The following is a 27,525-nucleotide window of genomic DNA, read 5'->3' as shown; positions in this document are numbered from 1 at the left end:
TCAAAATGTTTTCGCGTCGAAATGCCTTTGAACCTAGAAGTCCGTGCATCGGAAAGCCCGTGCGCCGAAACGTGCTTCACCGAAATGTCCCAGACCCCGTCATAACAGTAACAGGGAGACACTGAGATCGGATGATTCGTTTCAAATTAGCTCGATGGCATAGGCGCCAACAAAGTGGGCGCTGAAAGGCTCGATCCCCCCCCCCCCCTCCCCCCCTCTTCCCTCACCCTCCCCATTTTTCGAGGGCTTCGTGTCCTTACGCCGCACACGATGATGGGAAAAATATGGGTACGCAGCTTTTCAACAACAAACGCAACTCAAGGTTTTAAACGAAGTTCGCGTAATTGGAGGCTAAACATTGCGCTTCGGCTGATTATAAGGACTCGAATACTTCCTAATCGTCTTGCCCTTGCCTGTGAGAAGAATTCGGGCTTTGAGTTAGCACAATGTCTGCAAGGCACAAAATGGGAAAAAAGGAGTCATTTCAATTACATTTGAACCAGGATGTAACTAACTTCCATGTGACGAATTCCTGGATTTAACAACGTTTTTCAAATCCCCATTGCCAGCCTCATTGAAAACGATGCGTTTTCGACCTGACCTCTATATAACGAAGGCATTACACCTTCATGTAACGAATTCGCTACGCTGATGAGCCATCGTTTTTTGCACTTTTTCTGAAAAATTGGCTGGAGATATGCACTAATTTAGCGAACATTGCCCGCGCTGCAAACTACCGTGTGTTTCCAATGTGAGTGCTTAGGTGCTAGGCCCAACTGTAGGTGAGTATATTCGCGCGTCTCCACTGATTTCTGAGGTGTAGGTTCGTTGGTGATGAGTTCTGCTACTAGAAAACAAAAAGATTTGTCTTTTCAAGACAAGCTCGCAATTTCAGGTGCTGTCTCCGCAGGCAAGTAGGATCAACGTTGTCGTTCGGTACAGCATCCCAGCTAGCACCTTCTCAAAAAGTTTGAGTGCACAATTAAATAGCATCAAGTTCGCGAAAAGGCGCCCTTTCAGCACACGTTTGCTCCTTGAAACTGGTTAAAGCAGCGAAGAGTGTCAAAAGGCAAAATTGATAGTTACGTTACGCGAATACAGGGGTATAAGTGACCTTGATTCTTTGGACTGCCGTGTACTGAAAAACTTCGTGGAAAAGCAGAAGCCGCAAATAGAGCATTTTTTTCACTCTGAAATAAATTCTTGAAGGGAGAGTTCACTGTCCCTGATGTCAAGTATTCTGATTTAGTTTCGGCTTCATTTACGGGTGCCTTAAATCGTAACTTGCATGTAATGAAAACCTGCATGTAACGAAAATTTGGAATTTTTATCAACTTCTTTACATACAGGTTTAACTGTACGCGTAACTCTATATTTCGACGTGGTGCGTGCTTTTACACGGCGGATAAACCTAGGCTTGCATCAAAATTGACGAATTGATTACGTCTGCCGCAAAGGGAAGTTTTCAAAGTTTCAATTTCGTCGCCTAAATATTTTTATGAAGTTTCATCAAAGGTAATACAGTTGTCAAACATTATAGCTTTTGCAGTGAATTAACAACACCGCAGCAGCAGACATCAAAATATTTAGGCAGCAATCGTGCCGCTAGCGCAGCGCTATGGGGAGGAATTGGAGCGACAGCGGAGTGCAGTTTATATACGTAGATGTTAAAAGTTGAAATCCACTCTAGAAATACAGTTATGCGGCTACAAAGGAAGGCTGTACAGCTTGGTTAGATACTTCGCAAGGGTCCCGGTGCTTGATTTCACCCTGGGTCCACCGCCCATCGACATCATGAAGTCGATTTCCCGACTAAACTTATACCCAGGGGGCTAGCCGTTTGTAGCGCGAGCGTGAGCGTAGGGTATCATCGATAGTGAGCACTTACGCGCTCGTATAGGCTCAAGGCAGGAGCATGAATATATGGTTAGCAACCGCCACCAAAATGTTACAGAGAGGAAGACGTGAAACGAAAATGTATTTACAAGGCTTATTTACACCCGCCTTGGTGGCTCAGTGGCTAAGGCGTTGTGCTGCTGGGCACGAGGACGCTGGTTCGATTCCCGGCCGCTGCGGCCGCTTTTCCGATGGAGGCGAAAAGCGAAAACGCCCGTGCGTACGAGATTTAGGCGCACGTTACAGATCCCCAGGTGGTCAAAATTAATCCGGAGCCCTCCACTACGGCGCGCCTCATCGCCTTCGTTGCATCGGCGCGTTAAACCCTACAACCCATCAACCAAACAAGGCGTATTTACATAATAGAAGGCTCCGCGCAGACCAAGAACGCCAGAGCTTCGGCTTCTTCCTTTTCAATACATGTACACCTCAGAGTCGATCTGAGCGCGCCCAGCGTGTTGTTTTGGCTACAATTTAGCACACGTGCGAGCAGGCTAGGCACTGACGTTCGTGTCTTCTTCCTCTGTGGCTGATGCACCATAACAATGCTGTTGTACTTTAAATGGCTAATGCGAACTGCGGTGTCGCAGTCTCGCGTTGCATGCGCAGGGCAACTCTGGCTTTCACTGTAGGTGTGAGTTCGTTACAGATCTACCAAATCATCCAATGGGTGTTAATTCGATCGCCGCATTGATAAGAAGCAGCTCTCGCATTTTTGTTTTCTGCTTCAATGGCGCAGAATTTGCGGTGGAAACGTGACAGGAATGTAAAAATTACACATAACACTGTCAATTCCTATTCATTTTTTTCTATTCCTATTCATTCCTAGTCATTCATTCATTATTTCATTCATTAATTCATTCATTCATCCTAGTCATTCATTCCTAGTCAATTCCTAAAATAAATTTAACTTCATATGATGCTTACTGAAAATAGTTAAAAGCGTGCTTTCGTGTATATTTGAAGTAACCTGCATTTGACTTGCAAATCGTTGTTTCCCGGCAACAAGTGTATTTCTCGATGACGCAAAACACCTTCTGCTGCTCTGTGCTGTCGCTCTTTCTTGCGCTCGGTGCAGATGACAGAAAAGAAAAATACCAGGCAGCCTCACGCCGAATACAAGACACAAGAACAGGCTTTTGACGCACTTCTCCTGCAGGTCTCGAGAGGGGGAGCAAGCCCCCACCCGCCGCGCGCACCCGCATGATACACGCCTTGCAAAACGAGGGGAGCGGCGGTGGGCAACAATAGGACTGGTCATAAATGGGACCGGTTGTTGACGGAGCTATTCCTCTGAGGGAACAAAAGGCAACTGAGGGGAAAGCCGCCTTGCTTGAGAAATGTTTCGCGCGGACTCGCAGCGGCCAAAACCACAACTGATGACACGATTGGCGCTGTAATTTATCCTCCTCAACACGTTGGCTTGCCCATGTCCTGGGCTGGGCTGGGCTCATAACACAAAATAAACACGCACGCATACACACTTACAGCATTTGTCTCAGCACATCTCCGGCGGCGTCAAAATGCAGTCAAGCACTGAAATAATGTGGCTGCGATTTTTAAAAGCATTGGCGTAGCCAGGATTTTATATCGGATGAGGGGGGGGGGGGGGGCGTGGTTTGAGCCGCCAGAGCTGCTCAAACGAGCTGGAAGTTGACCGCGGAAGACACGCCAAAGATAGCAGAATCGGTGGCGACACGCCGACGGCACGAGATGCAAAGTTCTATATATGTGAAATAAGGAAATAACCCGAAATATCCTCCCCCCCCCCCCCTTTAATATGTCAAAATGGTGAAGAGGGAGCCAGAAGAACCGACAGGTACGTGCTGGAGCCTGGAAGCGTTATCTGGCGCGTGCGATTCACGTTCGCGCGAATCACCCGTCCTAGATGACCCCCCCCTCCCCACTTCCCTCACGAGAAATTTCGGGGGGAGGACTTGTTTTGACCCCCTGTACCCCTGAAGACTTTGGTAAAAGCCAGTTGTATTGTGCAATTAGTTTGAACATTTCGCTAATGCTTCAAGCATAACATCACCCTGCCGTTGTAACATAAATGTTATGCTTATATATGTTCAGATTTGTTATGTTACCTGACAGTATTACCTCGAGCATTTTAATAACGTTAAATTTCTAAAATTACTTCAACGTTATGCCTTGAACATTGTAATAATGTTGCAATAAAGATGTTACCTATAACGTTGCTTTGCGGGTACTTCTTAACATTATAATAATGTTTACATTTTTACATCCCATTAATGTTCTGCCGTGAACATGCCCTGAACGTTATTATAATGTTTCAATTCGTACATTACTTTAATGTTGAGTCCTGAGCATTTTAATAACGTTACCATTTCTAACATTGGTGATAAGTTGTTTCCTGAACACGTCCTGAACGTTATTATAATGTTTGTATATTTACATTACTTTAATGTTGAGTATGAGCATTGTAATAACATTAGTATTTCTAACATTGGTTTTAAGTTGTTTCCCAAACGTTAAATAAATGTTGGGAACAAAACGTTAACATACATGTTTGTTTTCAACGTAAAAATAACGTTTCTAACATAACATAAACAATGAATGTTTTTTTTAAACGTTACATAAACATTGCCTCGTAACATTTAACGTTATTTAAACTTTCGCAACTTCCAGATAACGTTATTCTAATGTTCTGTGCTACTTGGGGATGCGGCTAGGTGTAACTGGTTTTTTGTTTTGTGCGTGATCTCTTTGGCACTAGGGCCATGGGTACGTCGTCACCCAGGTACACGCCGGGCTCTTGTCTCGGCGAAAACTTGATCCGTTTCTGCACTGGTGGCAGCAGATCACCACCATAGGTAGTTAACCAGCCAGAACATAGTTCGAGCGCACATACCTACTCCACAGCCAATTGAAACCGAAACCAAAAACCACCTTCGAGCGCGATTTGATGTTCCAGGCTGATCGACACCCGAATCCTCACTCGAGCTGAAATCCGATCTCTAAAGCCGCATTTCGACTCTTCACTGCCACTTTCATCGTTAAAATCCATAGTAGAAGGCGAAGATATGCGAGCCGAGACGAGGTGGATTTCTTATCGCGCTCACACGAGTATGACGCCATGTTTGTTTACATTCGAAACCACTGCCCGTCAGAATAAAATATCTGACGCGTCGCCGCCTGGCGATAAAAAAAGAAACTTCACAAAAGAGAAAACTCCAGTTTTCAAACTATCTCCTAGATGTCGCTAGGTGTTCCATCAAGCGAAAATTTGTATTCCGCAGGCTCGCGAAACCATCGATCATATGTGATCGATGGCCTATGGAGCGGTCCCGAAAGAGTTAAGCCACCTTAGCACGTCGCCAGCGAAACGCCTGCGCCAATTATATATAACTACCCCGCGCTTTTCGCGCCGAGCGAGCGACCATCCCCCCAGGGCCGCAGCCAAGGTCCTTTCGCCCCTCCTGACAGGGCTCAAGAGCGAGACGCAACGGTTTTCCCGTGCAGTTTCCCTCCCGGTTTTACATTACATGTCAGGATTTCCCGTACGCAAGCGCGTGCGACAGGGAAATCCCGGTTGATGGCGATGTCTGTGTCTACGGTGTCTGCGACGGTCTCTACGAAGCTTCGCACAGAATCGTTGGCGAAACAGGTGGGAGGCAAGTTAAACTCATTCGCGATGGCTGAACCACATGTTCCCGTGGCGGTCGCCCCAGCTACGGGTTTTTTGGTGCCCCCCCTTACTCCCCCTCTGTCACTCATCCCCTTCCCCCACTTCCCCCTTTGTCCCCGCAACATTACGTTCCAAGATGAGTACGGCCCGTCACTTCCTGCTAGCGTTTCTGCTCCTAATGGGCAATGGATGAGAGCGGTATGGAATGGCTTTACTCGTAGCCGAGATTCCGTTCTCTTGTAGGTACAAACCCAGCACATTCTGTGTGCACCAAGCGCCATGGACTGGCACGCTTCAAACACATTAAGGAACTGCTAAAAAACTTCACTGTGCGACCTCCATAGCCCAGGTTTTTGGATTTTTGACCGTGGGTTTTGGAGCGAATGCATTGGGTTCAAATAATGTCAAATCTTTTGCCCATGACCCATGATTCTTTCACTTCTTATTCTTCATTAAATGGGCTCACCCATAGAAACCTTTCCCGTATCACCAAGGTAACACGGGTAAAAAAAATACATTCAAATTATACGTTTTGATTTCAAATCAAAAAGAAATGGGAAAATGTGAACACACAAGATCATTAAACCGTAAAATAAATCATTATAAACACACTCGATAATTACAAAAGATCTCAAAGTTATTTTCGCATTATTTGCTTGTTTGCACGTCTACGTGTTTGTGTAATTGTGTGCCGAAGTAATATGTCTTTTTAGCAAAGTTTGTTGTTTTCATATATTTAGGTAGTCTGGTATTTTTTAGGCTGGTTTAGGAGTGGAGCAAGGCATACCAACCCATTTGGTTAACGATCTGCATCGCACCGGAAATGCCAGGCTTGTTCTTATCTTGGAACAGAATGTTCCTAAACTATCATTGCAGTCGACAAAGTTGATTGGAAAAAGGAACAACAGCCTTTGCTTCACCCATGTTCATGGGGAGACTTGCATACTGCAACAAGAGGACCACAAGTACGGAAGCCCAAACTGCTCAAACCATCACTACTACCTCCATCCCAAGTTGGCGACACTCCCTAGGCTGCAGCGTTTGGTGTTCCCACCAATACCGGTGTTGTAGTGGCAGCCACCGCATCAAAGCCACTGTCAGGGGCGGATCCAGGCTTTTTCTGAGGGAGGGGTCAGCTTCTATCAGTGATGATGATGATGATGGCGGCGGTGGTGGTAGTGGTGATGATGAGGAGGATCAGAATAGTAGCTCTTCTTATTCACCAAAATTTCGAAAAACCACAAATAGAAGAAATTGAAGAAAAAATCACCAACTAGGCTTTTTTTACGGCCTAAGGGGTCATCTTTTATAAATTCAAGGGTATAAATTATAAATAAGGGTAAAAATAAGGGGGTATAAATTCAAAAATTGAGGGGTGGTCAGGACATCTGGACCCCCCTTGATCCTCTAATGGCCACTGTTAAAGGGCTATAAAGACAAAATACAATTTTGCTTTATTCGAAAGATTTCGTGTTTTATAGTGCCCCCAGCGCTTGTCCAGCAGCAAACAATGCTTTATTCACAGAGAAATAACAATTGAAGTAAAAATTTTGATTCTCGCACTGGATTATGTGTTTCGTGACGTCTCTGATGACGTATCCAGGGCAGGTATGCAACTGAACGTAGTACGCCGACGAGGGCTGCAGTGATTGGCGATACGGCTTGTTTACCATCAGTTCTCCCAGGAAGCAGTACGATACTGGTGTCTCAGTACCGCTGTCCATCCTTGCTTTGTTTTTGACCGGATTTGTACCTGGTTAACTTTTGTTACGGTTGGTAGCAATCGTTTCATGAAACATTGGGTAGGCTCGATAAACAGAGTCATAGAAAGCAATATCGCTCATGCTAGTTGGCCAGTGTAAGCTCAACAGCTGTGCACCTATAACCAGCATAGTGCGCACTGGTGCTTCTATGTTTACGCGAGTGTTCATAACTTCTGTTCTGTACCTTGCCTTTCTGACTGCTATAAAAAATAATGTGCATTAAAATTTAAGAGCAAACAGCTCGTTCTGCAAGCTTATAAGTCCTGCCTAACTTGTCTAACAATCGCATGGCTGCCCATAATACATCATAGGTTCTAGTGTGGGAAGTGAACTATTGGGTCACATACCGGCCATTCTCTTGTTTCTTAATTATATAGTTTTTGAGCGAAGTTAGCATTAAAAGTGGTGTCAGTGGTATTCTAACGAGGCAATCTTTCAAATGAACTAAACTTGCATTTTGTTTTCATGGCCCCTTTCAATAGGAGTCAGAAGTAAACTAAGAAAAGAAAGAATAAATTTGTTTGTTTGTTTTTTGTTTTATATAAGCCCCAGCAGTGCAGAGGCATAATGTTTGGTATATATTGTTGCGAATGCACGCTCTAGCTATTCCACGCATTAAATCACAACCCTCGGTGCCCTCTTCGGGGCCCCTTTAACAGGTTATACACACTCTCAATTACCTTAATTCTGCCAGGAAGATGGGCCTTTATGTCATCAGCGTGAACATCACCGAATCACTGAGAACAGCACCTTATTTATTGTTTTATTTTTATTTATTTATTTATAGCTGCATTATAGTTGCAATTTTCTCTTATGCAGCCCACTGCCCACCAGATACGATGCAAAACAATGGGACAAAGCCTCCTCTCCACACCCACTCTTTTTGAGTCCTGGTAGTGCACCAAACAGTCAAGGGAACTCGAACGATGTCGGCTCTGTATGCAGTTATTTTTTAACCCAAAGTTTGTTGCCGACGGAAGTTATTTAAGGCTCCAACAAGTCTACAAGGCGTGTTCCAACAGGGCGCAGATGCTTCCGATAAAGCTGGCTTCTTAGTATCAAACAAAATAATAAAAAGACACCGATTTTTAAAAATTACGATAAAGACGCACACCGCCCGGCGTTTCTAAAAACAGGAGCCTCAGAACTGGAAGCCTACGTTGAGCGTATCCTCTTGCTTTTAGGGCATCATGGCTGAAACACTTTCAGGACAAGCCAAAACCAAAGTGCTCAGTACAGGGACACTGACATTCCCGCAAAGGACTCAGGGCAATGGAATGCACGAGACGGAGAAGATTTAACAAATATTGCCTAGCCAGAGGTGCTACTAGACACGCAGGCACGGTTTATTGTGCAATACCACGACCAGCATACACACCATCTATGTACACGCGCTAGCAGCAGCTCCTTGAGACGCGGCTGCTTCGTCTTCGTCGTCATCGTCGTCACTGCTGTCGAGTTCTTGCAACCTCTTCTCATCCCTCGCCCGATACATTTCGGCAACCTCCTCTGGCATCTCCGCGGTCACGTCCAAGTCTGCCAAGGAAGAAACAAACACACAGAATCAGCGAAGTAGTGTGCACACGCATACGCATGTGTTTGCGAGGAGCCTTGTTATCTGACAGAAAGCAGCGAACAAAGCATCTCGCAAGTAGCAGCCCCGCAACCTGTCTTCGCAGAAGCCCTTCTCAAATGAGCAACAGTTATTAAAAGTGTGTACCCGAAATGCATGAAAAAAAAAAAACCACCTGAACACATCATGGGACATTTTCGATTCATGCAAAGCTTCGGCCTCTAGAGAACCATAAATACCGTATTTACTTACATAATGAACGCGCTTTTTTTTCCGTAAGACTGAAACAAAGTTTGAAGGTGCATTTATTATCTGGGGTAATTTTTGAAAAACATTTTTGGAATGATTAAAGAAGACTGCAAACCAAAAAACAAACGCACTAAATAACCAACCTTTTGCAGTAAATATGCATGTACTCTATTTGCAAAGAGACAGCGTTGTTATTGTCCTACACTCCTCTTTGTTTCTCCATGCTTCCCGCTTCATACGACTCGCTAGACCCATGGTCGAGGTCATTGGCCACTTTTAAATCATGCTCACACAAGTGGTCGTCGTTGGTGCAGTCGAGTGCATTTGAGATTCCGGTCTTCTTGGAGCTCAAATCAGCTGGCAGCAAGTACCACGCATCCAAGAACCAGGAGCGCATGAGTTCAATGAACAGCCTCTTAATCTTGCCGGTTGGCGTCAAGGCGAACTCTCCCTGGGCCATTTAGTCTGTCTACAAGCAGCACACACTGTCTTTGAACGGCTCATTCAAGCACACGTCAAGGGGCTGCAACACCGAAGTGAGTCCACCCGGATTGATGGTGATCTCGGTGCACAGCTCCCCTAGCTCCCGGCATACGTTCTCTCCTAGATGGCCATGAAAATTATCCAGCACGACGAGACCGAAGAAGCACGGCACCAGGTCGCCCCACATCGAGCCATTTTCTTGTGCTTGTACAATGTAGACCGCTTACAACGTATGTCGCGGGAGCCGCAAAAATTCGCACTATAAGTGGTACCACACTATAACCAAAACATGCGCGAAACCAACCACATCGCAAACTACCCCTTAAATCATCATATATTTCTCATCACTCAAATGCACAGCACTTAAAAACAAAGGCACAGTCTTTATTTCATTTTTTTGTTCCACGGTGTTCACAGTGCCGCAGGCGGCTGCTTATCAGCGCAACGTAGTAGCGGTGGAAATCTCCGGCTTCGCGCTGCTGGCTATCTGCAGATGTTTGGAAAGGGAAAGGGCGGTGGCTTATCTGCACAACGTTCTAAAGCGTGAACTGCATGAAGCGATTTCTTCTCGCAAAAACGTGCAGTGGACGCCGCCGGCATGGCCACGCCAGCGTGAATACAACTGGCATGATGTGTGCGGCGCAGTAAGAGGCGGCAACAGGGCGTCGGCACTGGTCGCGAAGTGGTGCAGGCAGCTCTATCAACCGCTTCAAACCGCTCATTGAAATGAGAGAAGATGCTCGTGCAAGAAAAGAGCTCATAATCTGGATGAAAAGTAGAATATAAAATGCCATCCACGTTGCTTACGGAAGCACCCATCGAAAAATACCGCGGTGGTAAGCCTAACCATCTCTGGCGCGGCCAACCGGCTGCTCGGAGCGCTTCAATTGTCCCGCCATTAGGTGCGCGTGATTGGTGAAAGTTGCAGGCTCCTCCCACTGCCACGCGAAGAAGCGCTGCGAGCGCGGTATTGCCGACATGTGCGCGAAAAAAAAAAAGCACGTGCAATGCCGATGTGCACGAATCGTGTGCGACGACAAGCCATGCGGATACCGCGAGCAAATGGGGAGGGGGGGTCGCTATCTTCCGAGGTGTGGCAAGCAAGGTCAGTTGTGGTTATCACGTATGCGCGAAGTAAAAGGTGCCTATTTTTTTGTGTGTCGAAGTTAGGGGAGAGCAAGGGGTGTGCACTGTGTCAGATGGCCGATTTTATCTTTTGTTTTTCTTTTCTTTCCGAAAAATGATGCCCCAGCTGCACCGATCGATCACCAGACCCACCGAAAAACCGCACTATAAACGGTATTGTGCCTCGGCCGACTGCATTTTAAGCGGTATGCTTACGCATTGAGTTCTATGGGAGGCACACCGGTGGTCACAAAAACCTGCATTATATCCGGTCCCGCACTATTAGCGGTTACATTATAAACGGTCCACACTGTATATGTATTCCAACTGAAAATTTTGCCTTCGGCAGATTTCTTTACGCTTAAGGGGAGACGTGGGTCTTGAAATGAACTTTTTTATTAATTGGTCTGTCATAATGAAAATCACTGTGCATATGTGTTTTGTCTTCCTCATTTCAAATATGTAATTAGTTTTCAAGTGGTATAATTATTTTTTGAGTTATAAAGAAAACACTGGAGCCTAATTAAGTAATTTCTTACGGGCCTTTAAGGAACTTTTAGATGCGACTGCATCTCATTCACTCGCCTTGTCCATACAGCGTCGTCGGCGTTGTTGTCGTCCGCCCCTCCCCCATTCTCCTCGCCGCGCCAGCTGCGCTCTCCGCCGCTCACCCCCTCTCCTCTCCGATGCCCCTCTCTCACGAGGGGCATTGGATTGGATTCGAATGAATTGGCTTGGCTTGGATTTGGATTAAAGTAAATTGTGTTGGATTGTGTTGCGTCATAGCCGCGGCAGACGCACTGGCGCCGGCGCATGTGCAGTACTCTCTCTTCCGTGGTCTCCTCTCCTTCGGGCGCGCTGCGCATATAACCGGTGTGCTGCTCTCCGGCAGCCTTTCGGTCGACGGTTGCTCTCCGCTTGCGCTTGAACCCCCCTCAGCGTCGCATCACACCAGGGTTCCCAGAGGGGAGGTGGGCGTAATTTCTATTCAATTTTTTTTAAATAAATGGTATGGATGTGTAGCTTAAGACCTGCCATGCATGCTGATGCTATTTATATTCCTGTAAAGCTGGTTGATTGGATAAAATGAGTCCAATTATGCCAAGCACAGTTTTCAGAAAAATTAAGAAGCTCATATTATTACTCATAACATTTATTTGGGGCAAAACGAGCCAATTAAAATAGCATCAGCATGAAGTTCATTTTATCCCGAATTCAACGGTATAATACTTGTAGAAATCCCTTGAAAAAAAACTACCTCAAAATCCCTGTAAGGCTAGGCACATATGCAAAAAAAGGAAAGCTGAGAAAATCGCAGTTGAAGTTTTACTACAAGTGACAGTTTTATCTATTGAGCATATGAAAAAGAGAAAGGTTCTAGAATGTAGCTCGCTTTTCGCTCAACACGAGCATACCAAGTTTGCTGAAATCAGTTGGTGGGAAAATTATGAAATCGTCTGTCTACAGATGGCACCTGGCAGAAAAACTGAACAAAAGCAAAGCCAGAACGCTGCTTCAATTTTTATGCTGTTGGCTGCGCGCCGTCACTCTTTGGCGACTAGGGCTGAGATGCCGATCGTGCACCACAGTTGTAAACGTTTATTTTGTTATGTTACTGCTTCATTTGTAGCAATCAAATCGGATTTGCATCGCGTGAAATGAGTTGCAGCGAAGGGGCTGGTAACGGAATGCCCGCCACTGTTCTGTAACGTGCATGCGCTTAGCGAGGTGGGATAACCACGTTTTCGGTTTAATCTACTCATATATCACGTCACCAACGCACATTGTGCTCAGTGCGAGCATTTATAATTCTCAAATCGCTCATCTTTTCTCAAAGCGATGCCTTTTGGCACCTCTCATTTTGACATGAACACAGCATGCTCCTCTTTGTTCGACCGTCCTGCTCATGGGCATATCAAAGTTGATGGGCATCTGGTTGGCGTTCCCAATTTGTGACATGATGAACTCTTGCCCCTGCAGCCGGCATATCCCAAACTTGAGAAAGTCCACTGCCTTTTCTTCCTAGCAAGGAGGCAGTCATTGACAAAGCTACGCACGCCTCCTCAAGCACAGTCCATTGCGTAGAATGAAGCACCTTGTCCACCCATTACTCGCTTAGATAACGGTTGAGGCGACGGTGTGCTTCCTAGCGCACGCTTGCGCATGCGTCCCGATCATTTCATGCAAAATGACACAGCCTGCCTTTCGCAGGTCCCGGACATATTTCAAGACGTCTTCCTTCACATCTCAAAACTTTCGGGTCTTTGGTCCCCTGTAGACACACCGCTCCCAATTCGTAGCGCGCAGCTTGTCGCGCTGCTTCCGCCAGTAACACACGCGAACTTGTCAATTTCACAGTTCCTACCGGCAGCTTGGTTCCTATGTTCTACTGCGTACTCCACAGCCTTGAACTTAAAATCGGCCTTGTGGCAGACATTTCAGCCAATCACCAACTATAAAGCACTAGACAAGCAAAGGAACAAGCAACTGGCATCGCTGTAACCGAGTAGGAATGGCTTGCAGGAAAAGAGTAGGGCTAGACCAGCTGGCCAATGAGCGTCGTTTCGATCGACTGTCCCACGACGGTGCGCTGGAGTGGTGATTTTAATTCTGAGAGATGGCTGTAGGTTGCATGCGCGATCATCATCCACGAGAGCGAGTGAAGTTGGAAAGCTACAGCACAGCCATTCATGGGACTGAAGGGGTGCTTTTACTACACAAGGGAGAAAAGAACTGCTTACGCCCGTGGCAAACTACAGTTAAACCTCGATATAACGAAGTCGTACTTGGGGGCGGAAATTTCGTTAAATCGAGAATTTCGTAAAATAGAGGTATCGATTTTACAGTTCAGTTATTGAGGTTTCAAAAACTTGCCCATCGCACAGAAACAACTGCTATGTAGTTACCTCTCCACTTAAAGCAAAATCTGTACTAAAACTGGCCGCAAAAATTGTGTGAATTAAGAGTGTCAACATTTAGGCAATGGAATTCGGATAGCCGACGGTAGTTCATGTGTCGTCGTAAAACCGGTGCTTTTTCCACAACACCTCATTAAATGTGATAGCAGACTAGGTTTCCACTTTTTATTTCTTTTCATTTCGGTCAACACTAAACGCCGCTGTAAGTCAATTGAACCCGCGTCCATGCCCCATGAACTTCACCCCGGCGAGGTGCTGGTTCGAAGTTACACCTCTTTTCGTCCGTTCAGTGGTAGGCTTAGGCACGGCGTTGAGGGGTGCGGCGAGCCAACACCGGAAGGGTGCTATGAAACTTCCGAAATACATTTTTTCATGTACAAAAACTCCGCAGTATGGGCGCATGTGCAACCACGACACTAGAGATAGCCATGATTGCGAGTAGAGCGGAGTACACCCAGACCGACTGTGTGTAGCAGCGCTTACGTGCTCCGCTATAGTGGAAAGCTTACATTAAATATCTTCCGGCCAAATTCGACTAAGCAATTACTTTTATGCCCACTGAGCCCTAAAGAAACTGATTTCTCTACATCGCAGCTGTCTAATGAACATGGGTGAAACGAAGATGACCACGTTCAAAGACTGCAATTTATTGCCACCAGCACTCGATGTTTAAGCCGTAGTGAAGAAGTCTGTAAGCAGTGCTTGGCGTTTCTTGACCTCGTATGCTGACAGTGCTAACAAGGCTTGCTCTTAAACATTCGCGTGCGCCTTCGTGCCTCCACAGAACGTCGATGACATTCATCACTTCGGTGGCCGTCGGTCTACCGTCGGTTTCAGTGACACTTCCTCAGGCTCTTGTTCGGAACACTTTTCTTTCCCTTGGAGTGCTCATGCTGCTTACAAGACTTACCTAATGATGCACGAACAAAATATTAATGTGGTTATCAGTGAGCACAACATAGAGCAGCAGCACCATGAGGAAGGACGCATAGAAAAGAAGCTTGAAGTAGGCTTCGGCAGTCTAAGCATAAAGGGAGCTGGCATAGGCAACGATGGAGACGTCAAAATGGTGGCCACACTATTCAACCGTCTATGACCGCTAGCGGTTTGAGCAGCTTCTTTCATCGCTTTTAATTGTTGTCAACCGCAGATTTCACCGCTTCTTTTATTAGATGCGACTGCATCTCATTCACTCGCCTTGTCCCTCCATACGGCGTTGTTGTTGTCCGTCCACAGCGCTCCCCCATTCTCCTCGCCGCGCGAGCTGCGCTCTCCGCCGCTCACCCCCTCTCCTCTCCGATAGCGAACACTCTCTCGCGAGGGGCATTGGATTGGATTCGATTGGGTTGGCTTGGCTTGGCTTGGATTAAAGTGGATTGTGTTGGATTATGTTGCGTCATAGCCGCGCCACGTTGCGTCATAGCCACGGTCGTTCCAGCACCGGCGTTCCGATTTCGGGCACGTGCACAGACTTGATCTTCGCTGCAAATTGCACGGTGGTCCCGTTACTTCACCATCCACTACCCGTACACTTCAGCGACCACAAGGCCGTCATCGTTAACGGTACGCCGCGTGTTAAATAAAGAATACATCATACGCGTTCCTCACACGTTTCACGCAATTAGAGAATCAACCCAACGGAAACACCAAGTGAACCCCCAAGATGCGTCGCATCTACACAGGGTTCCCCTCGCGGGAAGGTGGGGTAATTTTTTACCTTGTAAGAGTCAATGCGAGTACTGAATGTTTTCAATGTAGGCTCTGAGAGGCAAAATAAAACGTGCCTCGACCGGAATTTCGTTCTCCCTTTCTTGCTGTAACTTTGTTAAATCAGAAGTGCCGCACGAAATAATTTCTTACTTCATAAAATCGAGATAAAAATACATGCATTTAGCAAAATTTTGATAGAAAACTTGAAAAAATTCGTTATACAGTCGAACCTCGCTACAACGAACGCCGCTTCAACGAAATTTCCGCTTCAACGAAATATTTCCAATTCCCCGTCAGCCAGCCATAGAAGTCCATGCAACAAAGTCCTCGCCACAACGAACAATTTGTCAGGCTTGCTTTCACTTCAACGAAATTTTCAATGATTTGGGCTGGGTTTGAACAATTATTTTACAATAAAATAAGCATAGCGCCAGCTTTATGTAACTTTTTATACATTCAGGACGCTTAGTTTCACCGAAAACATGCGCGGTGCGGCCACACCGCCACAAAAAAAAAAAAAAAACTCATAGGCGGACGCCATTGTTTGATGGTGATAACGATGTGGCTGGCCGTCTTTACATGAGGCGCAGGCCCGGTTCACCAAGCCGGAGCTACAGCCAATCCGTATCCAGTTGAAATCGCACAAATGTGCTCCGCTGCTGGCGCGGCGCCGTCATGTATGCTTTGTGAGCAGCTGTCCTTGCCGTTTTCCGTCTACCATTCTTCATAGCCAAGAGCAAAAATCATGTTTGCGTGTTTGGTCTTGAAGCCAAGTCATCCTATCTTAGTCATGAGCGCGCAGTTGTGTTAAATGCAAGCGCGCCGTGTCAGATGATAAGATAACGGCACTGCTCCTGCTACAAGTGAGAGGGGGTCTTCCGACGGCCTAGCAGCTATCTGCAAGTAATCAGCTCGGTGAACACGCCTTGTTGTACAGCAATACGTTTTGCGCCTGCATTTCTTCACCCCACTCCGCAACGCGTTCTTCGCGTGCAGTGAAAGAACAGATAACCATTGGTATCTTTGTTATCCGAATAAACATGACGTTATTGCGCGTCACTCCTTTTTCTAAACATTGTATTATGCTTCCAATGATGCGGAAGCATACGGGGCTATTTTTCTGGCCTTTCCGTGGTGTGTTGCGGCAGATTTCGCCTCAACGAATTTTCGCTTCAACGAAATTTTTCGCACGTCCCGTCAATTTCGTTGTAGCGGGATTCGACTGTATCGCGAATTTCGTTAAATCGAGGTTCGTTATATCGAGGTTCAACTGTAGAACTCTTCTAGTTGCAGGTCTTCGCGTCTACCTTTTTCACTCTCTGTTGCTCTTTTGTGGCCAATCATGCTTGTGCATCAACATAGGCGTACCGGCATGGAAACCTGAGCTCATCGCTACAGGGCTCCACCCAAAAAAGGAGCTCCGTGTGCTAGTGCTAATACAAGAGGTACACAAGAAGTGCAATTTCAGACTGAATCGATTCAAACTAAATATTGCTTTCAAATAGCAAAAAAACAAAACTTTAATATTGAACACTGAAATATTTACTTCATATTCAAAGAAACTTCCTGAGAGAAATGCATACTTAAAAATGTGTGTCAATGGGTATAAGAGCTAATGACCCCCGCTTACAACACTCAAACATCCAGCATTCCGCAAAGATCAGTTCTTGGTCCCTTGCTATTTCTTATTTTCATTTATACACATTAGTGACTAAGCCGATGCCATTCCCTCATCCATTAAACATTTTGCTTGATATCATGTAATTTACTCAAAACGTTTTACCAATTCAAGTCATCTTATTTTTCAAACTGAACTGGACCACCATATGTCAGCGTGGCGTGCAACGAACAACGGTTTATGAAAGTAAACATTACTAAATATAACCCCATCAGACGCAATATAACCTCACGCTTCACATGACCTGTCAAGTCTACCAACTCAACAAAAGCTACCTGGATCACGTTGCATTTGCTGAACCCAAGGATGCGGGTTCGATTCCTGGCCGCGACTGCCGCTTTTCTGGTGGATGCGAAAAGCAAAAATGCCCGTGCGTTCGAGATTTCCGCCCGCATTAAAGATCCCCAGGCGGTAAAAATTAATCCGGAACACTCCACTACGGCGCACCTCATTGCCTGTGTAGCATCGCCTAGTTAAACGTTAAAACCCCATAATCAATCAATCATGTTGCATTATGAAGTGTATTGCATTTATATTGTTAACAATTTTTTCTAAATCGCCCATGTCAAATTTGTAACAAATAATGCAAACTAAACCTATGTTACGTAAACTGAAACCTTCCCTGCAACTCCCACAACGCATCATTTGCGCTGTTCTCCTGACTTTGTAAACGTAAACCACCAACTTGCCCGAGTCTCAGCCTTTGCAAACATCATTACAACCAATACTTGAGTACATATTATCAATTGGGACATTGCAACCAATACACGAGTAGATATTATCAATCTGAAACCTAATAATTCCACGATACACAAAATTGTGACCACAGAAATTGCTTTACTTAATTTATCCCTCCAATCATTTTAGTGCCAGCATTACCGTATTTGCACGATTACAACGCGTCCCCATTTGTAACGCGCAGGTAAGTTCATGAGAAAAAATTCGATAGAAATGCTTCCCGTTGATTCTGCCCCACAGATGAAAAATTGGATTTTGGGAGAGTCTGCGTCCACGTTGCTGGCCTCTTTGAAGCCGATTTCGGCTTTGAGCCCGATTGTAACGCACACAAAAATCTAAAGACTAATTTTGGCAAAAAAAGGGTGTGCGTTAGAATGGTGCAAATACGGTACCTTCATCACAGATAACCCTCGACTCACTGATTCCACAGCCTGCATGCAAGTGACACCACCTACCCATCGCTGTTGCTGATATCACTGACGCCACCACATTCCAAACTGCTATTACATGTTCTGCAATCTTGGCGTTTCGACCGTAATCTCTTTTTTTATTCCCCTCGTGTGCCAGCAGTGTCACCATGTTAGATTGCTGCTTGCAGTCACTACACGCTGGCTTTTCTTATGTAATTTGTACACTTAATCACAGCAGTTTTTTTATGCATCGCTCGGAACTAATTTTATGGCTCATTAAACTTCTGTGTTTGAAAGAGGTGCTCGACATGGCTCCTTGCCACTGGTGCCACCAAAGTTCAATGAGCTGCTAAATTAGTTCCAAGTGATGCATCAAAAAACCACTTCGATTATCACATTCACCAGGGTTCGCAGTATTGGAAAATACAAGAATTACAGTTTTATGACCAACACTGTTTTGTTAATTGTTCCCCCCAAAATGGCTAATTATCTCTAATTATCTTGGGAACTAATTCACCGACTGAAAAAATAGTGGTACGTTTGAAATCAGTGGGGAAAAAGCAGCAAGGCCGACAAGTTTCACAGAGTTTACTTGAAAATTAAAAAGAAGTTGTTTTAAGACCACTGTTCTCCCTTACAGGAGTACTGACACCAAATTTTGATACCTAAAAAATAATATAATTGCCTTCCAAAGTTTGTACAGATGCCTCACAGAAATTTTTGCAGCGATCCGAGGCCGGAATCACATCTAAAATCGATTTTGATTGTCCAGGCCGCGAGCTTCCACAAATCGGCAGCACTAGCGCAATTGCTTTCGGCGTGACGAAACATTGGCCTGCGTGTCTGGCCGGTTCAGGGTGATGTCATATAGTCGTTTTCATAACCGGAAACGATATCCTGCGCTGCTGTTGTCGGTGGTATTGGTTTGGGCAGGAGACGTGGGCGTAGCTGTGTGAGCAATGCTTGTAAACGTTGCGTGTTCGACGTCTTTGCTCTTCAGTTCGTTGCCGGCGCATGATGCCGAAAACTGCGCGATGTTGACGGGCACCGCGGCGATGCGGCGGTGCGCATCGCCGAGCTCGCCCAAGTTGTGCTATGGCAAGCTCGCGGTATGCGAAGTACTGCTCGTGGAAGCCTGTCCGAGCAAATCAACGACGACGCCAAGATGCATTATTTTCCACGCGACGACATGCAGCGCTAAACGTGGACTGAGTTCGTGCGCGCCGGCGGCCGCAAGAACTGTCGCCCAAGCCAGCGGGCTCGGGGTTGCACGGGTCACCTTGGGTGTTGGGAACTTAGTATCGTGGCGACTATTTGATCGCTGGTATCTGTACAACTGCAAATGTCCATCCCTTACACAACTTTTCACCACACTATCATCCCCTTTTTCGCATATGAAGCTTTATTTTGGCAATAATTTCCGTTCCAGCGATCGGCGACCAAGACATCTGCCGCAGCCTGTTTTGATTCTAGCGCGCAGGTGGCGCCATCTTTTGGCCGCTCGCCGCACCGTGGTGCCGGCAGTGCTGGGTCGGAGCGCCGAACCTCCGCTGCCGATCAGCGTAGGCTTACCATCGCGGCAAATATCTGAACGCCACTTTTAAATTCAGCGCTGATAACAACTCCTAGCACAATTTTCAACACACTAACATCTACTTTCTCGCATGTGGAGCTTCTTTTTCGCGATCAGATTGATTAGAAGAGTGGCGACAAGCTGTTGCTATTACGGTCTGCGCCGGTTCAAGCCGCAGTGATATTAAAAAACGGACGACGGCGAAGACATCGCCGGCCTAATCGCCTGGCCAAATAAAGTTGTTCTGTCTGTCGGGTGGCAGTGACTCATCCGAGTCTGACGATTCAGGCGACACGTCGACTGCGCGGGCGAGTCGCGGACCATGTGCAATCGTAGCAGACGATGCGGCGAACGCATGCAGGAAAGAAAAACGTCCCTGACGTCACGGGTGAGACCAAGACGCAAGGCTGGCCCGCTTGCAGGCTGGCCTTCGAACGGCCATTTTCCCGCGCGGCGACCAAATTTTAATTTGGTTGCAATAAACGTGCTATAATTAATTCTGTGTTGGCGGCTGACGGCTTTCGGTTCGATTTTCGTAATTACTGGGCCAATAGGTATTCTTTACAGCATAAAAACTGAAAGCGATAAATTTCGTGTCAGTACTCCTTTAAGTTATATTCTGTTACTCCCCACTGGCCAGCCACTAGTATTTTTTTACGCACACACGCTGCATTCCTCATTCTTGCACCTTTTACATCCCACTTTTTTCATTAACGTTTAGCCTCGAGTGGGTATAAACGAGTACACATCTGCGTTTCGTTAATGTACACGCAGGTTTCTACAAAGGCAGTGAGGAAGGTATGCAGACAAGCAACGATTACGGAACAGTACACTGCACTGCGGTGCAACACGTTGGTCCGCACATGCTACGACCAATCAAGCCATCGACACCTCAATGTGCTCGGGGACGAATGTACTCACGGGCGGCATCATAGTGCACCCGCGTCAGGTACAGCCCGCAGGCGGGTGCGACACGCAGCCCTCCCGGCCAGCTTTCCTTGCTGGGATTCTCGAGCAGATGTCGGACCAACTCCAAAGGATCCGGATCTCCAGGCTGGGACAGCGCCACATGAAGCACCGTGCTCACCATGCGACGGACCTGTGAAGACATCAACTGTTTCTTTTCCCAGCTCAGCACTTGCTTTCTGTTGCTTGCATTCTTATTGGAATCACATTTGTGTCAGCCGTATTCATTTGAGTTTTGCTATCGCACTTTTGTTTCATTATTTTGCATTTTGCTAAGCTATACGGTTGTTCCTTATTATGTGCTTGTATATATGCTGTAATTTCTCTTGCTTATACTACCTTGAGTTTTGTTTCGTTAAGTGACAATTTTTCTTGCTTATGGTGTACTCGTAATATTCAAATAAACGATCCATTTCTTTCCGAAACCTCTGTTTCTGATTGCAGGTGCCCCTTCAGTCATCAACTTTGGGACTTCATCCTGAAATCATGCACCACAAACATTTTTGTCTGACACAAACTGAAATACAACAGTCGACCGATTTTTTAGAGCTGGAGGGGAAGAAAAAATAGTGCGAATAAAAGAGCCGTCCGAAAAACCCACGGATCGGAAGAATGAACTTTATTTCATTTAAATAGGATTGAAGAACTCCGGAATGGTTCCTTGCCCTAAATTCTTTCTTCGTGTGAGAACATCTGCCTGCATCTCTGCAAGTGTCAAGTTTTCTTCGTAAACAAAATTGCTTTGGAAATGTCTTTCCAACCCGTTTCCGGCTTTCGAGGCAACTTCCGCCGCAGACATGCAAAATTATGGCCTTCAAGATCAAAATATTCTCACCCCAGTGGGAGTCAAGCTAATCCCTATCCATTCCAAAGCTACCCAGGTGGCTTAGGATTCACAATGGCATCATACTTGAGTCGCACTGTGGCTTTGTACCGGGAAATTTTGTACGGAAAATCGAACTTCTGGCTTCATTTTGTCCGAAATATACGTTTTTCGTGCACATTACTTCTAAGGAACAACTGGCAGTCCCTCCAGAAAGTCCGGAATGTCCAGCACGACCGAATTTTTGGAGTCCGAAAAAACGGTCGGCTAGTGTAAACAAATTCCTATATACTCCCAAGCAGCCTACACAACCGATGACGCACACCTCTGGGCATACACTTTGATTGCCAGGTGACACGGACGAAGGCCTCTTCTCTGATTGGTTGGGGAACAGAGAGTGCTGCATTTTGTAGCTTGAATATCAACACACCACTTGTGACAATGCATCCGCATAAATCACATAAGGAATTCAAAATGAGCAATGCACTAAAGAGTTGGTTGGCATTTGCACTCATATGGCTAGGCAATAACGGAAGTAATAATGGCAGCAGCAGTAAAGCGTTTTTCTTCAACGCGCCGCCATGCACTTAAAGCAAGAACCAACTCGGGAATCTTGTAAACAGCGTGAAACAACAGCACACAAAAGAAGACAACACGGAAATATACACTGGACATCTCAAAAACTCATCACACCGAGACTTGGTGAGTGATAAGCAAACACGGGAATTATTGCGTCAATACGGGCTAGTTGGTATATCATCGCGAGATCGAGGTCTAAGCGCCAAGCACAACTTCGCATGGCACATTTTCAGAGCATTTTATTATAAATTGCTGTTAATGTGAAATAAGGCATAGTTGTTAGGGTGCTTCTGTCCTGTAAATCTCATTTTACTGAAGTTGTGCTTGGCACTAAAGAGGGGTCACTGCTCTTGAGACAGCTTCCTTTCATTTTTAAGTAAACTCTGTGAAACTTGCCAGTCCTCCTGCTGTTTTCCAAACACTGATTTCAACTATGCAAATATTTTTTGAGTAAGTCAATTAGTTACGAAGATAATCATAGATAATTAGTCATTTTTGGAGGAACAGTAGACAAAACAGCGTTAGTCATAACACCGTAATCTTTATATTTTCCAATACTATGATCCCTGGTGAGTGCAATAAGAGAATCGGTTTGTTGATGCATCACTTGGAGCTAATTTTACAGCACAACTTGGTTTTGAATTGGGCATTCAAAATGGTTCCTTGCCTCTGATGTCACCAAAGTTCAATAAGCCTAAAATTAGTTCCAAGTGGTGCATCAACAAACCAATTCTCTTATTGCACTCACCAGGGATCATAGTATCAGAAAATATAAAGATTACGGTATTATGACTAGCGCTGTTTTGTCTACTGTTCCTCCAAAAACGGCTGATTATCTCTGATTACCTTGGTAACTAATTGACTGACTCAAGAAATAGTGGCATATTTGAAATCAGTGGGAAAAAAGCAGCAAGACTGACAAATTTCACAGAGTTTACTTAAAAATTAAAAGAAGCTGTTTTAAGAGCCATGCCCCCCCTTTAACCTAAATCTTGCTATCACAAGCAGACAACGTGCAGCTGGGCCACAGACGACTCCCGTACCTGCCGATAGAGGAAGGACCTTGCCCTGATGTGGAACTCCCAGAGGTCGAGGTTCTCGTACAGCGGGTCGTCGGAGTCGAGGGGCGCGGCCGGCCTCAGCCGGAACTCGCTCACATTGCGCACCGTCTCGCGCTCGTCCTCCTCGGGCGTTCTTCCCACGTTCTTGAAGGAACGGAAGTCGTGCTCGCCACTGAGCAGCTCCATCGCCTCATGGGCGCGATCTACGTCCAGTGGCCTGCGCACAACGCATATGTCACGCGTGAAAAATTCCTCGGGGCACTTAAACGGACCATGCAGACAAAACACAAGTTCGGTTCAGTCGAAAGATTGGCTCGTTAGAATCATACTGACACCACTTTTACTGTAAACTTCGCTCATATAAGCTCTATAATTGGGAAGAAAGGGAATGGCATGCGACCCGCTAGCTCATTTCCCGCAACAGAACCTATGATGTCATTTGTGCCAGCCGTGCGATTGGCTGAGGCCGGCAAAAGCAAACACAAATTTGCCAGGGCTTATCAGCTTGCCGTACAAGCTATTTGCACTTAAATTTAAGGCATAAACATTTTACAGCAGTAAGAATGGTGGGGTAAACAGTGGAAGTTATGACAGTACACGTAAACATAGAAGTACTGGTGTGTACTGCTGCTGGTACTGCGTGCACCACGCTTGTTTTAACTACACAGTACTGCAGCCCTTTGGGGTTGTCTCAGACGACACCGTATGATTGGCTTAAGCGACGGTGTCTTACGTGACTGCACATCTCGAGCGAATACCACGTTTCACGAAACGATTATTTTCTACCTCAACAAAAACAAGCCAGGAACAAACGCAGTCAAAAACAAAGCAAATGCAGAAAACAGCCCGATGTGGTATGGTTGCGCCATCTAGGTTGACGAACGGTAAACAAGGCTCCACCAGCTTGAAGACCGGTTCTTGTGATGTCATTGCAGACGTCATGAAAACACGCGTATTGGTGGGAGAATCAAAATTTTTAACTTAAGATGAGTTATTCCTCAGTGAATAAAGCATCGTTTGCTGACAGACAAGCACTGGGAGCACTATAAAGCAAACACAAAATCTTTCAAATAAAACAAACTTGTAATTTGTCTGCACGGCCCTTTTAAAATGACCATGAAGACAAAACATGCTTGGTTCATTGAAAGGACTGCTTCGTCCCGATAACAGTGATACTAACTTTACCGCAAACTTTAAACAAGTAATGGAGATATTAAAGAAAACAGACGAATCATTGGTGCCCCCCCTCACCAGCCACTTTCTGGCAATTTCCCTTATGACATCACAAGATCCCGTTCGTGCAATTGGTCGCTGACCAAAGCCATCGCCAAGAAACATGACTCAGCGATCATAGTGGGGTAGTGGGCCTCTAGTTGTCATTTGATCATTTCACTTGAATGCTAGCGTGCAGCTCACATAGTGGTAACTATGTTTTTAGCGCTGGCCTATATTGCATCACTATAGCCCACATTACATTGCCGTAGCGCAACATTTGAAAACGTTTCAACATTCTTTTGCCTTTTTTAGGTTAAAAAACATCTTTTGCAGCTGGCATTGAGACTAGTAAGTTACTGAAGGCCACTTCTGCCAAATTGAACGTAGTCGTGTTTCGCCTTCATGGCCCCTTTAAGTCAGCTTACGTGCTCTGAAAAGTGAAAGCCTGGCATTACTCAAAAAATTAAAGCCGTTCCACTCAATGTGGAAGCTGCCGGAAGTGCTGAGCAGTGATTCGCCATAATGGGCTGTGGCGCTGCTATCTGCTCACTGCTACCACCGAATGCATTTCAAATTTCTCGCCTTCACAGTGCTCGCACACCCCCTGCCTGAAACTGCGCCAGCAGGAGTTGTGTTCTTTTTGTGCTTGCTTTTCCTTCCGCACGTGCCGGCGTTGCACTGCCACTTACTATCGTAAAAACCAACCCAACGAGCATTCCCAACTAAATGAACACGGGTGCCGCCGGTTAGTTACATGTAGTTTGCCTGAAATGTACCTGCAGTTTTATTTGCACTAAACAACGGGGAGATGTATGACACATGCCAGCGGTTCACTAGTTTCAAACGCTTACGACTATATAAACCGATTGGGTTTCGAAGCCTCTTGGTTACACAGCGACGAAGGAATGCCATGTGGCTCTACTTGGGTCCAGCAAGCGAGCTACGATGACAAGGCGAGCCCCCAAAAGTGCTCTGCACTAAAACAACTTGTTTACTGCTACGCTGTACTTGCACCTCTTTTTTTACTTTCATTTACCGTATTTATTCGAATCTAAGCCGATAGTTTTTTTTAAATACTGATATATCAAACTCCAGGGTCGGCTTGGATTCGAGGATTTTGAAATACGCGCCAATTTCCAAGTGAAGTGGTGCACAGCTAGCGCCACCCAGAAAAGAAAATATTTTAGCCATTACTAGACGAGCCAGTAGCCATTAAGGGCCATAGGCCGCCATTTTGAATTGTGCGGATAGTGGCCTGCGTGCGGTTACGGTGGCTAGCCACCGTAGTGCGGTGTGGCGTTTGGTTTTGACAGCGCAAAAAGAAGCGGTGCCATTATAGTGCCGCTTTTAAAAGAAAAGTTGTTTTAGCTGCGGAGTTGTCGTCGAACGTTCAAGCCGGGTGGGACTTCGGCGTGGATGAAAAAAATGTCCGTCGTTGGAGGACGCAACGGGAGAGGATATTTGCGCGCGCCGCAACGAGGTTGGCAATCACCGGGCCACGAGAATGCCGTCACCATGAAATGGAGATGGCATTGGCTGACTTCGTTCAGACGCAGCGAGCAGCTGCCCTTCCAGTAACGACGGAAGTGCTCCAGGCAAAAGCAAGGGAGCTTTTAAGGGAACGAGGCTTATCGCGGGCACACTTCAAAGCCAGTCGGGGCTGGCTACAGAAATTCATGAAGCACTTCGGCTTTAGCCTCCGTCGTCGAACCTCAATCGCCCAGAAGTTGCCCGGTGATTTTGAAGAGAAACTGATTGAGTTCCAGCACCGCATCTTCATGTTCAATAAACGTGTTTTCTTTTTGTGAACGCTGACCTCGCCTTTTTGTTCGGCCTACATTCGAGGTAAGTTTTTTTTTTTTTTTTTTTTTCGCGCCTTCGGACTTTCGGGGGTCGGCTTAGAATCGGGCCGGCCTAGATTCGAATAAATACGGTACGTCTTTTGGCATGAGTTACTTCGACCAGCTTCTTGTCCGCTACAGCGTGCATGCACCTCTTTCATCACTTTCATTTCTTTGTCTTAGGGCGCGAATGACATCAGCAAGCAGACTGGCACACACCACAGCTTCCCTAGACTCAGGGTTCTGTGCGACTGGTGCGAACAGTTCTAATCACGCGCCATCGCATTCATGCATCACGCGACACACACTATTCCTCAACATTTACACTTCCAACTTAAGAGTTTTGTCAATTTTGCAAAGCGGGCACAGTGCCCCTCACAGCTCCCGATTCCTGGCCAATCCCCCAAATACGTGTATGCAACAAAAAAAGAAATGACGACAACCTTTGTTCGACGTGGGCAACACATGGAGGTAGCACAGTTGGTAGAGCATGGGGCAGTTATCGCGCAGACCCAGGTTCGAATCCCATTTTATCTACAGCGGTAGCCATTTTTTTGACCAGACAACTACAACAACGATGCTTTTTTTGCAGATTAGACAACTTGAGGCTTTAGCCTTGATACCTGGCCCATTGCATACAGTGTGGTAGAGTACTGCGTGAGGCAGCGGTAACGTACGGTACGATGTGGCAGCGGTTGAGCTCGCTGAGTGGTAACCACTGGCGCAGGCTGGTGATGCGCTGCCCCCGGAAGGCGGTCGGCTTCAGTACGGCAAGACGGTACCGGTAGCTGCGCCACCGAGCTAGGTGGCGTGCATGGAACCATTCTGGTACCTGGAGCACATCTCGGATTCTGCGAACCGTACCGTCGGACAAATTTGTTGGGCTAGTGGTTATTACATAAGGCACGGCAATGGTGGAAACACTTGTGGGCGGGCCTCTTAAGATGCAGGCACGAGAACTACCAATAAAACGTTATATGTCCAGTGAAAAAGAAATTTCAGCACGGTTTCATTATGTCGGAGACACAGAAAAACTAGACATTTGCCAATATTTGAAACTTGAAGTACACAGAAAATAGCAAGTCGTGTTCGATTCAACTTACAACACACTTTTACTGCTTTGTATTCCACTATCCACATATTCAAAAATTACGAATAGTACTGACAATTAAAAGGTGGGTTCGCTAAGCATGCACACAGAACAGGTTTGCTTTCGGGGCAGAAAACAGGGTTGGCTTTCCTGCACAACGCAGTAGCTGTGCAACAAAGACT

At 46.0% G+C, this 27,525-nt stretch overlaps 1 protein-coding gene across 3 annotated transcripts in view; it reads right to left on the bottom strand.

Annotated features, from left to right (window-relative positions):
• Positions 1 to 8,666: 8,666 nt before the first annotated feature.
• The window catches only part of LOC144147008 (tRNA pseudouridine synthase-like 1), a 42,710-nt gene continuing 23,851 nt past the window's right edge, over positions 8,667 to 27,525 (bottom strand). The window contains exons 4-7 of one of the 3 annotated variants that reach the window (XM_077679010.1): positions 26,931 to 27,104; positions 23,180 to 23,414; positions 20,690 to 20,867; positions 8,667 to 8,847 (exon numbers count right to left, since the gene is read on the bottom strand). In XM_077679010.1, the coding sequence (XP_077535136.1) occupies positions 8,693 to 8,847; positions 20,690 to 20,867; positions 23,180 to 23,414; positions 26,931 to 27,104 (742 nt within the window). In that variant the 3' untranslated portion in view covers positions 8,667 to 8,692. The remainder of the gene's footprint in view (positions 8,848 to 20,689; positions 20,868 to 23,179; positions 23,415 to 26,930; positions 27,105 to 27,525) is intronic. The other 2 variants (XM_077679012.1, XM_077679011.1) reach the window with 2 other exon arrangements.

The sequence above is a fragment of the Haemaphysalis longicornis genome, unplaced genomic scaffold (genome assembly GCF_048455015.1).
Source record: "Haemaphysalis longicornis isolate Haplotype H1 unplaced genomic scaffold, Haemaphysalis longicornis Haplotype H1 scaffold_7, whole genome shotgun sequence".
NCBI lineage: Eukaryota > Metazoa > Arthropoda > Arachnida > Ixodida > Ixodidae > Haemaphysalis > Haemaphysalis longicornis.
The sequence above is the reverse complement of the archived record's forward strand: the minus strand, read 5'-3'. Positions and strand labels throughout refer to the sequence as shown.